This window comes from Scomber scombrus, chromosome 21 (assembly GCF_963691925.1).
Source record: "Scomber scombrus chromosome 21, fScoSco1.1, whole genome shotgun sequence".
Taxonomy (NCBI): domain Eukaryota; kingdom Metazoa; phylum Chordata; class Actinopteri; order Scombriformes; family Scombridae; genus Scomber; species Scomber scombrus.
The window spans coordinates 21,226,445-21,241,926 of record NC_084990.1 but is presented as its reverse complement, the minus strand read 5'-3'; the positions used below and the strand labels follow the sequence as shown (position 1 = coordinate 21,241,926).

General features: G+C 39.3%; 2 protein-coding genes across 2 annotated transcripts; one reads left to right on the top strand and one right to left on the bottom strand.

Annotated features, from left to right (window-relative positions):
* Positions 1-1,710: 1,710 nt before the first annotated feature.
* LOC134003310 (pre-mRNA splicing regulator USH1G-like) lies at positions 1,711-8,306 on the bottom strand. The gene is made up of 3 exons (XM_062442461.1): positions 8,143-8,306; positions 2,920-3,367; positions 1,711-2,526 (listed from the first exon to the last, which is right to left on the bottom strand). Exons 1-3 carry the CDS (start codon positions 8,304-8,306, stop codon positions 1,711-1,713), a joined length of 1,428 nt encoding a protein of 475 aa, XP_062298445.1.
* A 2,840-nt stretch (positions 8,307-11,146) lies between these two features.
* On the top strand, positions 11,147-14,503 carry LOC134003139 (proton channel OTOP3-like). The gene is made up of 7 exons (XM_062442271.1): positions 11,147-11,528; positions 11,628-11,764; positions 12,629-12,687; positions 12,816-12,958; positions 13,308-13,987; positions 14,078-14,242; positions 14,333-14,503. Exons 1-7 carry the CDS (start codon positions 11,147-11,149, stop codon positions 14,501-14,503), a joined length of 1,737 nt encoding a protein of 578 aa, XP_062298255.1.
* The last annotated feature ends 979 nt before the right edge of the window (positions 14,504-15,482 follow it).

Below are 15,482 nucleotides of genomic sequence, written 5' to 3'. Positions count from 1 at the left end.
AATAAACAACATTTTAAGAATAGGTACATCCACTAATACATAAACCATTCATTGATACATGAATAAATACATTAATAATGAGAACTGTTGTTACAGTAACAGACTGGAATATTATCAATTCAAACACATTACAGTTGGGGGGGGCATGTGTTTGTATATGTGGCAAAGCTTTCCCATAAAGTGTTTATTATTACCTTTTTGACATTTTTTTTAAAACTGCCTCTAAATGTAAATAAATGTAAAAAAAAAAAAAAAAAAGTATATTACATATCATCAAAACTGGAAATGTATTACAGGCATACAAATAACACAACTTTATCTTGTTGTATCACAAGTCGCCACTAGATGGTGCTGTTTATCCAGTACAAAATCTCTCCGGTCTTGTGGAGCTGCAGGAAAAAAGAAGACAACACAGGTGCCCTGTTACTTCTCCCTTACTAAGGCCGTGTGTTCACCCAAAGTGTTTGTTTCACCAGTTGAACATATTTTTGTAGTTTTATCATTGGATAATTGAGGGATGCTGCTTCTATGAAGTTATGTGTATAAAGTGCTGTGAAAAAGTTTTAGGCACTACAAGTAAAGTGAGGATGATTTCTAAAATAATGCCATGAATAGTTTTTATTTATCAGGTAACTTCATACAAAATACAATGAACAGTAGAAACCTAAATGAAATCAGTATTTGATGTGAGCAGCTTTGCCAGTGCCACAGTTCTTCTTCTTCTGTTGATTTCGGCATGTCAGTTGCTTCTGTTTCTTCATGCAATCTCAGACTGACTCCATGATGTTGAAGTGAGGGCTCTGATGGGGGGGAAACCATCTGCTGCTGGACTCCTTGTTCTTGTTGTTTATGCCTCTGGCTGGATGTTTGTGGTGCTGCAGAATTAATTTGAGACCAATCAGACGCCTCCCTGACGGTAATACATGATGGAAAAATAATCTAAACATCTAAAGAACCTAAAACTTTTGCACAGCACTGTATACATGTTGAACAGTTGTAATACTTGTCCAGATACCCTGATAAAGGATGAACACACCAAAACACTGTAAACTAGTAAATATTCCAGCTAAACAGGATGGCAATGGTGCAGGAGTTTTCTCATATTTAGATGTGCTGAGACCTTTTCAGTTTAAAGAGCAACCAGCTTCAAATATAGCATGTTAGAAGTGATGATATTGGACTTGGTTTGATGAAACAATCGAATAAAGTCGTCCTGCCCATTGTAACTGGCTTGGTAGAAATCTGGTTAACAAATGTGCCGTCATATTGTCCAACCATAGGTGTAGCTAATAAATTAGTATTTCACTGTAGATTTAGCATTACCATTATCAAAGGTCATCTACCTTTTCATGTCTTTACTATTCTGTGATGACTGTCTCTCCAAATAGTCTGAATGTGACATTACACTAACAACAGTCACTTCCATGTACACCTGACTGTTGACTTTAATTGCCGGGAAATGTGAAATCGGCAAACTTGTGTTGTCATTTTCTGCTTTTACATTTAAAGATTTTTAGTCAAACACAGTGGTCCGACCTATCTGAAGTTTCTGCTGTGCTCATTTTATGTACTGTATCGCTTTGCTAGCATGTCTGAGGCTATGATACATGCTAAGACAGTAGCTTATGTGTAAAAACAAAGGTTTTCTGGGAGGAAAGCTGAGTGGTTCATCCCTTTTAAAACAAAATGCGGACTACTCCACACTGACCTTCAAAGCTCAGTGTCTACGATGGCTTCTGGTTCATCTATGGTGATAAGACGTCTCTTGCATGCATCCAGTAGTTTCTTTCTGGGGCCTAAAGGGATGTGAATGCTGGTGAGATCCCTATCTGAACAAAGCAGCAGAGCCTCTAGATCTATTTTCTCCCTCCTGAAGATGGTCATGAACTCACTGAGGCTCTGCGAGGCAAGAAAGGTCTCTAGTGGACTGTTCTCTGGCTCGAAATCGTCATCTAGCCCAACATCAGTCTCTTCCCAGGGCAACTCCTGTCGGTTTCTTTCTTGCAGGCTCAACGCACTGCCAATACTGTCCCCATCAAAACTGGGCGAGTGTGGAGGCAGGCGTCCACGTAGACGAACGTTAGGCGCCCGTCCCACAGGGTCACTCCCTGCTACACTCCCTTCATCCCGTACCCCAATATTGAACATCCCTCCGCTCGAATAGTTCCTCCTGAACACCATGGTCCCAAGTCCGGGTCGGTTGAACAAGGAATCATTACCAGAGTCAGCACTGATCTCCGAATACGCAGCCTCGTGGAGGCCTGGGTCGCTCATGGCACGGGAGATGGTGTCAGCATCATCGTCATGGGGGAACATGTCACGGATGTTGAGGCGTGATCGCTCTCTGGGGTTGGCGTAGGTGCCCTGTTTGAGGAACATGACGTCATTGCCAAGCTGCAGGCCAGAGAGCGAGCGCACACTCTTTCTCCCGTCCTCGTAGATCTTGAACGTTCCATCAACCTGCTTCTTCTTCTCTAGCTTCTTCTGAATCTTGGCCTTGCCCTTGGCTGTGTAATGCAGGGTGGCCTGAGGAGAAAGTATACATTTAGAGAAGAAGAATTTGTAACCTTTCATTTAGGTAAAAGTTACAAAACTTTAGATAAACATGCTCGATGCAAATCAAAAGACGCTGCCTAAACCTGCTTTGTTTGCGACGGTTCTTTCAACCTGGCCTTCGTTGCTAAGGTTTTTCTATGTGTTTCCAATTAGAACAGAGTGGGTTCCTTGGGAGGGAGGCCTTGAAGAGGCAGGAGCTAAAATGGCCTGTTTCAAACTGAGGACGGATCTAAGGGCGGCATAAAGGGCCAGTATAAGATAAATAATGAGTTCAACTCTGAATCATGCAAACCCAGAATATAAATATAGACCTCTAAATGCACATAATATGTCCCCTTTAACATCAAGTAAACAAGCAACTACCTGCGAGTATGGCATGTTGGAGGTCACAGTGTTGAACTTGCGGCTCAGTGTGCTGCCGCTGGTGTAGCTAGAAAAGCTCATCGCATCCAAGTTGTCTAATGTTGCCGATTCCTGCCGGAACTTTTTCTCAATGTGTTCACGATGCTTCCTCTGGAGCTTTGCGCAATCTTTGATGCGGCGCTCTGCGGCGCGGAATGCTCTGTCCTTGAGTTTGCTGACCAGCTTGGGGTTGAGGGTGATCTGCTTGGCAGCGATTGAGTCCAGGTAGCGAACACAGTCCATGTGGCCCTTGGTGGCGGCCATGTCCAGTGGTGTGTGGTAGTCATTGTCCAGACACCACACGTTGGCACCGAAAGCCACCAGGAAAGACAGGCAGTTGTGGTGGCCGTTGGCAGCTGCCAGGTGAAGCGGCGTGTTGCCCCAGATGTCACACTTGTCTGGGTCACCTCTGGAAGAAGAGTAGAAAAGAAGACATGTTAAATCTTCAGATTACAGCATTTACTAATACAGTATTCTTAGTCAAATATTTATGTTGCTAATCTTAAAGGAGCATCTGTTTTCTGCAGGTTTTAACCTTTGTTTTTCAAAACTCTGGTTTTGTTGCCTTCTTGCTTTAACTTACCATCACTGGTTTCCATTTATTTCACCCCATGAAAATCAACTTGCATACACTTAAAATGTGCTTATGATACAGGTAAGTGATCCCTCAGAGTCTGCTTTCATTAATGTCAAAGTTACAATATCACTGCGTAGAGATTGAGTCAGTTGAGTATAACATAACACATAGTAGCACATATATAGTATTACATAAAATATAGTAGCATTACTCTGTAGTATGGCACAGTAGTACAGTATGAATTTATAACATTTATGACCCACTTTCTGCAGATGTTTCTAATTTCTGATCTTGCATGATGAAGACTTCACCCACATTCTCAGAGAAACACAACCTCACTTTGCTGATCCCGTTACACTTCGGACTAAACTTAGGAAGTAAGATGACTCATATGACCTGTCAGTTCATCTTCTCCACAGCCAAAAGGACCCTTGGTCATAGATACATAACATCATTACTTAAGTAATATAATGTAATATAAATCAAAGTGTTTTTAGTCATTGTAGTAAAACTCAGGTATTATATTCACCACAGGAGGCAGTATTTGTTTAATTGGATAGACATCATCAAAATACTTACTGTGACAGAATATGACCTATAATGCTGTGCACATACAGTACAGCACATATCAGATTTGGGGATTTTTGCTTACAAATGTATTATACTTGACTAAAACACATTCAATATGTTGACATTTCCTTTTTTACTGTTCATTCAAGAAATAATATAACATTTAATTGCAAAGATTACTGTGTATATGTTGAAAACTTTCATAAAAATATTATTAAATTATGAGAAAAATCTACATACATATATGTAAATTTGATGAGACAATTCCTAATTTCTTTTTCCACTGAATGTGTTAAAATTGCAGTAAAGCACTATGAAATAATATAGTTGATCAAATTAAAAGTTTGATTCTTTTGCTGTTTGTTTGTTCTTTCTCCATTACTTTATTTTATTGCTTTATTATATTTATTTAACATTACTTGTATGCAATTATTAAATATATCTTAGATATTAAAACATGTGTATCTTCTTTTATTAGCATTACCAAAATAATTACATATTGAATTAGTAATATCAATATATTTTTTAACTATATAAGTAATTTAAATATTGTACATGTGAAAAAATGCTACAGTGGCTAAAACTGCTTCTACATGGATGTGTTGGGAACTGTGTTTATGTCCTAAATTCACATCTAAGACCCTCCTCTTCCTGTTTTCCCTCCATCCACACGGCCGGGCAATGGCTGAGCCCTGATCAATAATTGAAGTGCTGCACGTTAAACATGACAGAAGTGACTTTGCATTATTTATCCCACACACCACAAGTCTTTTTTTCACAGACACCCAGAGACACTGTCACCACACACCACACTGCAGGGTCACCACCTTTACCAGCATGAACCCTGATTTCAGTTCCCATCACTCGCTGGCGAAGTGTGCAGATATGACATTTGATATTAGAGCAGAAAGTGTGCTGTTTATTTTATGTTCAGAGCATCGTATTTTACTTCTGTTTATTTCAGTGTCAGCTGGAAGGCCAAAGACATGCATCATATATCAGACGTACAAACAGGAAATGTATCACTGTAGTAATCCAAAGTTGGAATCACATCAAATTATTTAAAAATGGTAACATGATAACCTGAAACTCAGTTTGAGGCTCTGAGTCAGAGGCGTTACAGCCGTCATCAACCTCAAAAAACATCCTGTTTACTAGCAACATGTAGTGTAGGCTGAGTGTGGGACCTTAAAGGAAGAGTTCACCATTTTTCAAGTCTGTCTTAAAGCAACAGTCAAGTGCTAAAATGAACGTAGAAACCTGTTTTTGTTGCTGTAATCATTCCCCTTGTTTATACTGACTATTACAAGATCCCTTCATAATGCACATAGTCCACAGTCCTCCTTCTGTTTAAAAATGTATTTAACAGTTTATCTGAAACTAATATGAAGCTTCAGCCATCCAAATGAATCAAATCAAGTAGATATGTTTCAACGTTACAGTGTTTTTAGTGCCAAAGTTCCTCTTTTTGTTACTATACTTCCACCACAGCTCAACAGGGAAACACAAAGAGGGAATTTGATGCTAAAAAGACTGTAAATGTGACTCAGACTGCTGAAATTAAGATAATCCATCATCATTTTGACAATTTTTGGATGTTTCTAGGCTAAGTTATTGTATGGATACTGGACAACATTTGAATTTGAGTCTGCCTTCTTTAGTAAAATGAATAAAAGGTTTTGTGTTAAAACTCCCAAATATTTGAATTCACTTTCATTACCCAGCTGTAGCAACCTGTGCAGCACTAATGCAGACAGACAGAAATAATTACATGAATTAAAAAATATATATAACCAGAACAGGCCTTCAAAGAAAAGCCTATGTCATTTTCTACGAAATGTATCCAAACACTATCTTTTTCTTTCTTTCATTTACCTTTTGCTGTGAAGTCTGATCTGCAGCTCAGCTTTAGTCATCTGTCTTTGCTTCATCTCCACTCTGCACTGCATCCTGCAGGCACCGCTGCAGGACGAGGACGCCCTATCCATCACAGTGACCTTTCCCTTTGCTCGTAATCTGTGTCTGCAGTCACTCACCAGCATCAGACTCATGCACGCTTTATAAACCTGCCACCAGCGGCTTGACATACTGTTCTCTACACTCCTCTTAGCCTGCTGCCGTAGAGAAAACAGGCAGTAAATATTACACTGTATAAAAAGGCTGCTTTGTTTAGCTGCTTAAACCTCAAACAAAAGACTTCTCTGATACATTAGCTGCAACTTATCATGGCAGCATATAGACTTACCCTTAAACCCCTTTATGATTATCTCAGTTTTCTCTTACAAATACGCTGTAGCTCTCTGATATACGAGCAGAGATCATATCGTCCATCTGCTGCTTGTGAGCTAACAATCAGTTTCTGTAAAGACGAGGCGCCCTTTCAGTAACTGATCAGTATTAAAAAAGAAATGGCTTCTGCATTGTACCTGAATCAGATTTAGAGCATTACCTGCACAGGCTCTGCTATGTAACGGATCAGCCGGAGCCACATCTGTGAGATTAAATATAAAGTTATCACGCTTCAGATACATATTACGCTACTCGGGGGAAATCCTGCAGCAAGTGACCTTTCTCTGTAATTAGGCTGTTAAATTACATTGCTCTCCATCTCCTCGCAGCGCTGATTAGATGAGTGATGGGGCAAAAGCAAATGTGGTACAATATTTTTTATGTCTTTGTTAATATGAGCAGACACATATCAGTGAGGTAAAGTTATAATACACAATAAATATGCAAATGTTTAGATTTTTATGAAGCTGCAGTTTTGCCAATAAGAGAGATTAAAAAGCAAGTTGGGAACATAACTTCATTATCAGTGCTAAATTATATATTTTAATCACGTTTCTGTTAACATAATAGTCATCTGTACGGTATGTGTAACATTTTGATTTAAGGCCTCCTATTTAACATTTATAAGCAGTATTAAACAGTTAATAAATGGTCTACAACACACTATAATGTAGTTGTTTGCAGTGTTTACACATACTGGATGACATGTTTTCTTACATTTTCCAACATAAAATGTAGTGTGCACATCTTCTCAGTACTGATGTTACAAACAGCTGCAGCTAATAAGAGCAAAGTTGTAGTTTAACTCAAAAACGTCCCTCTTTAGTCTCCTTCAATATGTACTACCATACAGTAGCATTACTCTGTAGTATGCCGCAATAGTACAGTATAAATGTACTTAATGTATGACCCCTTTTATGCAGAGGTTTCTACTTTCTGATCTGGTATGATGCAGAATTTGTCAATAACTACAATCCCTCATGTGGGAAAACATAAAGGGAGGCTGCTGTATCAACACATAATGAATGACAATACAGTTAAACATAAGTATCATAATAATGATACAAAACATGTCTTAATATGAGAACTTACAAATACTGTATCATTTATCATTGATAAAATGATAATAAATTGTCAAAATCTTTGTACAAAAGACAAAAGTCTCTCCTCTAGCAAATGGAGAATTACACTTGACACAAGAAATTATGAGTTGTAGTCAAATAAGCAGAACATGTGAGATTATTTTTGCCTCACTGCATCTGTTTATCAGCCAAGTATGCAGCATATAGCCTAAATAAGTGTCTTTGTTTGCCCCTATAAGCAATGATAATATAACAAAAGAGTAATGTTAAATAGTAAGGAATAGTAATATGGTAATGAAATTAAAAAAAATAGTAGTAGTTATTATTAATAGTGCATTAATAATTTCATTACATAACAGTGCACGTTTAATGCAATAAGTCAAGTTTAATGACATATATGAAAGTGACCAGTGCAGGGTATACTTACTCGTTTAACTTAAACTACCTGTACTGCTGGATGAGATTATTATGGGATGTATGCATGGTTTTAAACGTATTAAATGATATAACAGTGCAGGTTTGATGCAATAAGTCAAGTTTAATGAAATATATGAAATTGACCAGTGCAGGGTAGACTTACTCACTCGTTTAAATAAAACCACTTGTACTGATGGATGAGATTATTATGGGATGCATGCATGGTTTTAAACATGCAGGTGGACTCACCCCCTGCTCCCGATGAGCCGCAGGGCCGGCAGGTTACCGTGGTAAGCGGCCCATAAGGTCGGTGTCATCCCATCTTCATCCGCTGCGTTGAGCTCCTTCCGTGTTGCCTCCTTCAACACGTCCAGGTATCCGTCCCGGGCCGCCCGGTGGTAGCGGTCGTTCATGGCTGCTGCCCGAGGCTCCGGCAGCCCGGTTTCACTCTGAGCTCGCTTCCATGGAGGGTGCTGGGAGGGTTTGCCCCCGGTGTTTGGGTTACTTTGTGTCCCGGTCGGCCTGCAGGAGGCACGGAGCTGGCTGACAGGCTGGTTGCTAGGAGACGAACACCTAGCGTCTTGGTTGTCAGGGAGGGCGGGGCTATGGTGATAAACCCCGCCCCCCTCAGGTTGTACCGGTCACATGATTAAAGTTTATAGTAGTGATATTTTAATTAATGCAAAATAACTCTATGGAGAAATTGTAGCTTTTTAACCCAATTATTTATGTCACTATGTTTGGCAAATTCTATATATTGAAATAAACCATTAAAAAACAAATTACCTTGTTTCTTAATCAATATTGAGTTTTAGCACAATTCTCTAGTCTAGTAAAGGTGCAAAATTGAAAAAAAACCACAAAGACCCAAACAAATTTTAAGACATATAAAATGATAGACTAATATTACTTGATTATTAATCTGCTCTCCTTTATTTATTTAGTTTTTTCTTATGAATAATTTTGCTTTTATTACATTTAAAAAGCTTCTTGCACAATCCCTTTTTAAAATGTTTATTTTATTATGTCATAATTTAATTCCCTGGCACTTTATTTCTTTATTTTGTTCCTCATACTTTGTTTATGTTACTGATTTTTGAATATGAATCTATAGGCCTAATATGCTTCAATATGTTGTACAACAATTAGGATATGAGTAAAAGAGGAAAAGAATAGAATACAACAGGAGATAGGAGGACATTATAGCCTACAATTGCAGTACTGCAGGTATTTGGAAAGATCAACCAATTAACTCAAGTTACTCAACTAAAAACAGCAATTATAATTTGATTGCAAAATGTCCACATAATATAAACAACCAAATAAGAATATACTTTGGTGTGATGCTGACCTTTAATGAATTTACAGTAAGCTATCTTCCAACCAGAGATAGTTAGTGTGAACACTAGCAAGCAGAGTTGTTGAAACCGTTATCTAAAATAAAGAAATGTGTCAGAAGATTAATTGTTGAAGAAAGGAAGTGGATTATGGCTGATACAGTTTGATTTTATTTGATTTATGATATCAGAGACGATGAATCCAAGGGAAAAACCATGAGTAAGTATCGTCCCTTTTACTCACAATCATTACGTCCCTATATACGCACGGGACCTGCCTCTCATTATCTAATTTGTCATTTCACCACAGAGATTAGACCTGACCTCACCTCTAAAAACTTCTCTGGATTCTGACAGCTTGATGCTGAGTGGACGTCTGTTCCACAGTTCCTGTTTAAAAAAGGAGCTCCAATCTACGATGTTTACTCCCGGCACCTTGAGCTAACACTCAATTTCTAGACAAAAAGCCCTTGAAATAGTTATCTAAAAGTAAGCAAAGGCAAGCAGAATAGCTGAAAGTAATGGATAAATGAGTAGTTAGCTAGAAGTAATGAGTAAACCGTTGAAAGAAGTTTCTAGAATAACGGATAAACTGATGAAATTATTAAAAAGTAATGAATAAATGGCTGAATGGTCTAGATTTTGCCCCTCTAGACTCTATTTCTTGGTCGGGTTGGCTTGATCTGTTGTCAGGCAACAAGCAGAGGCTAAAAGTTGCAGTTATCACAGAAAGAAAAGTGAAAAAGCACATTTCCCAAAATGTCAAACAATTGCCTTAAAACAATTTGAATCCATCCAAAAATCACTGAGGTCAATTTCCCATCTTCTTTATATCTTCAAGTGAGGGAGGAAAGATAAATCACATAGGCCCAGTGTCACATTTCAAGTAAGTTTCTGCTCCATTGGAAATAAGTGAGCATTAAAACTTTTGCAACAAGAATAAAAACATCTAAAACACCTAATTTTGGTTTGCTATAGCTTTGTTTAGTATGTAGATGTGATTTGTAGTGAATGGACTAAAACCAGCACACCCACTGGTACGCTGCAACTCAACTTAAGGGGCCAAATATATGTCTGAAAGTTTTAAGTTCTCATCCACAAATCATGAGTACTCTGTATTTTTACTGACTATTTCCCAAACTGTATATTTGAAATAACAGACATGATGTTCACTGTAATGGAGCAGGTTTTTCATACTGTACGGGAATAAATGGAAACTAATGGCTGCCTGAAACAAATTTCTAAATCACTGCAACATTATTTGCAAAAAGACACAGCTGTTATTTAAATTGCATGTGATTTATAATAAATCTGAGCTACAACAAGCAAAACCACCTGTATGCTCCTTTAAGTTTGAGACTGAAATTAAATGCTATCAGCTGCAGCAAGTTATCAGTTTTTAACTATTAGCTGCAGCTTGAGGCACTGCAGTGATAAGAGTCAGTTCCTGGTGTAGACTGTACGCAAACAGTGACACTACTGGGCAGAGAGCCTGGCTGATAAACCCTTTCTACTCAAAGTAAAATTACCCTACTGAATACAAGAAAAGTGACAATAAAAAAAAAACCCACACACACATTAAACGTGGATAGACCTGCTGAGGTCATTTGGGGCCATGAAGTGAACTTTGCCCAACAGGTGAAAGAAGGGCAAGATGAAAGTAAACATCATACCTGTTTCTTTTTCCTGAAAGGTGTGTCGTTATTATTGTACCAGTTTGTGACACACCTTCCAGTGCAGGTAGGCGGTTCAAGAGGAGTACATAGTAGCTTTCAGTCACATGTCTTCACATGTTGAACTGCAGCGCTTCAACTCAAGTTCGAATGCATGAGAAAGAACTCCGGAAACTGAAAGGAAGTAGGAAAAAGAAGAAGTTGAAGATTCAAAGCATTTGAAAAGAGAAGAAATAGGTAAATATGAATCTTGATCCTGATCCCAGTGCCATAGAGTTGCATTCCTCCTGTGGGTCACCTGGAAATCCCCCCAGTGATGAACCAGTAAGGAACTCAGACCACCTCAACCATGATGAAGAGGTGGATCCGGTGCTGGTTTGGGCTCCCAGTGGGAGGCGTCTCATCTCCGGCCTGCTGGGGATAAATGTGGTGCTGCTTGGAGCGGCCCTGGTTGGCGGTCAGGCTTTCAACCCCAGTGGCCTGAAGCACCAGGAGCCCCAGGTGTTCCTGCTGCTGCTGATGGGGGTCAGTTTAGTTTGGATGCTGTGGTATCTGCTGTGGGCCAGGAAACAGCCCGGCATCAGCCCACATAAAGACCACCACGCTGGGGGACTCACTGTCACAGGTAAGCTCTTATGTATGATCATTATGACAAAATGTACTCTACTAGTAGTAGTTTTGGATATTCTGTTCATGTATTTCTCTTTTCTCCTGCATGGCTCAGTGGTCCTCATGCTCTTTGCTGCATGCAGCCTGATGCTGTTCATCTGCAGGACCGGTTATTTAATCAATATGATTGAATGTAAACCTGCTATTACAATTCTCTCTAACTTCATTGAGGTTCCCTTTCTTGGACTTCAGGTAAATATTTTTATTTTCTGGTAGAGAGAACAGGTTTGCTTCTATTTTTATCACTAAAAAGGCTGCTGAAACAATAGCAAAAACCATATGAAAGGACATTTTTATGCAGCTTTTGATGGTAGAGAAAAGATGCTTGAACCTTGTGAAATCACAGCTCACTCAACTCATTCCTTTATGTGCAGAAATACTGTAAGTGGTCAAACCCTGGCTTAAGTGCTGATTCTGAACTTTTAAAGTAAGGTCATGCAGAAGTAGAAACTGGTATCATCTGTCAAGTTTCCTTTGAAAATAAAATTTGTGCACAATATCTTCTTTAAAGCACTATGTAACATTTGCTCAACAGCGGCCACTGTGACCATAAGCAGTAATTACAACAGGATGTTAAATGCTAAAACATAATGTAACAGTAGCACAAGTGCTTAAAGAATCACAAGTATACGACTCGCTAGCTTATGCTCGTTAGATTAGAAATGTTGCTTATACACAGGGGTGCAATAGTTCTGGTCTGGTCTGTTTCCTCAAAGGAGAACCTGTAGATGTTTCTTGTTACTTACCTACAACTAACATCATAACCCTCCTGACTGCTCTACTTGATGTCTTCCTGTTTCTTAAAACATGGTAGATGATGATAGGTCTACTTTTCACAGCATATTTTGCACCACATCGCAGTGCAATTATCATCTGTTTGGAGTCAGGCTACTTCCTGCAAACCACTTTTCTGCGAATACATATTTTTTAATGTTCAGGTTCAGTCTGGTTTTTCCACCACCTTCAAAGAAACACCAGAGTAATTACTGAATGTGGCTTGCTTCTTGGACATTTTGATGAATGGATGAAAATCACACATCTTTCTTTCTTCTTTAGACATATTTACTGTGGGCTCACTCCAGAGACTGCATTCACAGACACAAGATAATCACCAGGTGCTTCACTCTACATATTTTAAATACTTTTATTAGTTTATAGTAAAGGATGATTGCAATTTCTAGCATCAGTTGTTTCTTTCATAAAGTTTGACTGTGTTTTTATTGGCGTGCTGTATTTGCTGCAGGTCTGGGCTGATGATGATCCTCTCTGCTGACCTGCTTCTCTGGCTGAACGCAGTGACAGAGGACACCATCCACGAGGAGATCGAGTTAGAAAGAAAAGACAGAAACACAAGCTCATCTGATGCAGACATCTATGATTTAGCAGGTTAATAAAATAACAAACATAAATCTAGAAAAATGTCATCAGTATTTTGATAATTGATCATTTTGAGTCAAAGAATGCTAAAACTTTCTGATTTCAGCTTCTCAAATGTGAATATTTTCTGGTTTCTTTAGTCTCCATTGACCGTAAACTTAATATCATTGGGTTGTGGACTGTGATTGACACTTGTCACCATTTTCTAACTTTTTATAGAGCAAACAACTAATTGATCAATTGAGTAAAAAATCTGCAGTTTAATAGATAATGGAAATAGTTAAAAGATCATGTTTGTTGCAATCCTGGTGTAATCTTCCACCTGTTCCTTGTTCTCCTCCATGTTTGTTTTCAGAAGCCGCCAATTCAACCTGCTGTCGGTGCAGTGTGAGTGCAGAATGCCTCGTCTTCAGGAAAGGCTTCGAGATCCTTTATCCCTTCAACATTGAGTTCTACCTGATGGCAGGCTGCATGATCTACGTGATGTGGAAGAACGTGGGCCGCAGGATGAGCCCAGGTCCTCATCACATTGCGCAGAAGCTCACCTTACGTATAGTTTATCATGGTGGGGTTATATATGGCCTCGTGTTAGGTGGCCTGGTCCTCATAGCAGGAGCGACTATCTTCATTCTCTATCAGGTTTGGGTGAGCCAGAATCACCGCCGAGTCACTGCCTTCCTCATCTTTTATGGCTACCATTTAGTGGTCATGCCTGTCATGTCTCTGTGCTCCCTGGCTGGTCTGCTGATCCACAGGCTGGAGAGGAGGGCTCTTGAGGGGGGGCACAACCCCACTAGGAGCCTGGATGTTCTCCTCCTGGTTGCGGCAGCTGTAGGTCAGCTCGCTCTCTCCTACTTCTCCCTGGTGGCAGCCCTGGCCGTGGGGACCAAGGGGCGCCTGGGACAACTTGACCTGTCCTACTCCCTCCTCAGCCTCCTGGAGCTCATCCTGCAGAACATCTTCATCATCGAAGGCCTCCACAGGCACCCAAATCTCTTCGCCAAGAGGAAAGAAAAGGAGCGTAGCAGCATATTCAAGGTACCTGCATTTAATTTGAATGTTTTGTAAACTTGCATGAGTCAGTCATTTAAAGGTTTTGTTTAAATGATAAACTAATCTCCCCCACAGCTAAAGAAAAAGAGTGTTGTGCCAGTACAAGAGAAGGGGAAGACTGATATGTCACTACTGGACACGTCAGCGCCCCCTGTTGTTCAACAGCAGGATGAGAAAGCGCCCTGGACCAAAAGAGCAATACAAGAAATCTGTGCTTTCCTCATCCTTTCTAATATCATGGTAATGTCTTTTTTATTATCTGACTTAAAAAAAAAAAAAAAAGGATATTCAGACTTTATATAACACATCGCTGTTCCTTTTTTCTTCCAGCTGTGGATCATCCCTGCATTTGGAGTCCACCCTCAGTTTGAGAACGGTCTGGGGAAAGAGTTTTTTGGCTTCAACGCTTGGTTCGTTCTGGTGAATCTGGGTCAGCCGCTCAGCGTCTTCTACAGGATGCATTCAGTGGGAGCTTTAATGGAGCTGTTCATCTCTGCGTGATGAGCGTCAAACACTGACTTTATGAATGTTAAAGTAAACAACACATCTAGAAACAATTATACGGCCAAAAAAGTTTAGGTTAGGCACCTTAATTCCAATGAAGGGAGATCTAAATGCTACAGTGTAAGATATTTTATATATATATGTGTGTGTGTTTCCAACTTTGTGGCAACAGTTTGTGTTTGACTCTGTTCTGTTTCAACAAGACAATATATCTGTTCAAAAAGCCAGCTCCATAAAAAAATGGCTTTCCCAATTTGGTGTGGACATCATGCAGATAAGGGTTGCATAGTAAAGGGTTTGACTGTTTGCTTAATTTGAACTCCTGTCCATGTAGATGTGGCAGGAAATGAGGATTTATACTGGCAAAACAATCACTGTCACAGAGAGTCAATATGCTGTCAAGAATACAGGGATAGCAATGACACATGAGGACATCTTTATATTCTACAAAAACATGTTGGTACTGCAAGGAAGCTGAGCAGGAACTAAAGGGAAGAAACATTACCAATCTCAGGCAGATTAGTGCATGTAGGACTTAACATAACATGCAGGTCAGGTCTGTATTTTCCTTCTGGGGCTCTACTGGAATATATTTGTATGATGTATAGTTAAAAAAACTCCTTATTTATCTTATACCGGCCCTTTATGCAGCACCTCAGTTCAGCCTCTGTCTGAAACAGGCCGTTTTAGAGCATTTTTTTTTTTTTTTTTTTTTTTTACATATGTTCACCTCTCATCTTGGAACTTTTATCATGTTTAACACATATAAAGACATCTTAGCAGCATCTAATAGACAGAAAATCACAAAAAAGTATTTTATGTCCCCTTTAATTGAACACTTCATAAATACAACACAACTGGACCACACACACTGTAATCACCCTGAATCTGTTGAACATGTGTGTAGTGTCTACAGGGAGGAAAGACAGAAACTTGTATCAGCATTAAGAGAAGCAAAGCACCACCTTGATATTAA

Coding starts and splice junctions, on each gene's coding strand:
- LOC134003139 (XM_062442271.1), top strand. CDS start 11,147: ATGAATCTTGATCCTGATCCCAGTGCCATAGAGTTGCATTCCTCCTGT. Junction 12,688..12,815: donor AGACACAAGATAATCACCAG/GTGCTTCACTCT, acceptor TATTTGCTGCAG/GTCTGGGCTGATGATGATCC. Junction 14,243..14,332: donor TCATCCTTTCTAATATCATG/GTAATGTCTTTT, acceptor TTTTTCTTCCAG/CTGTGGATCATCCCTGCATT.
- LOC134003310 (XM_062442461.1), bottom strand. CDS start 8,306: ATGAACGACCGCTACCACCGGGCGGCCCGGGACGGATACCTGGACGTG. Junction 3,368..8,142: donor CGGCTCATCGGGAGCAGGGG/GTGAGTCCACCT, acceptor CTCTTCTTCCAG/AGGTGACCCAGACAAGTGTG. Junction 2,527..2,919: donor CCAACATGCCATACTCGCAG/GTAGTTGCTTGT, acceptor CTTTCTCCTCAG/GCCACCCTGCATTACACAGC.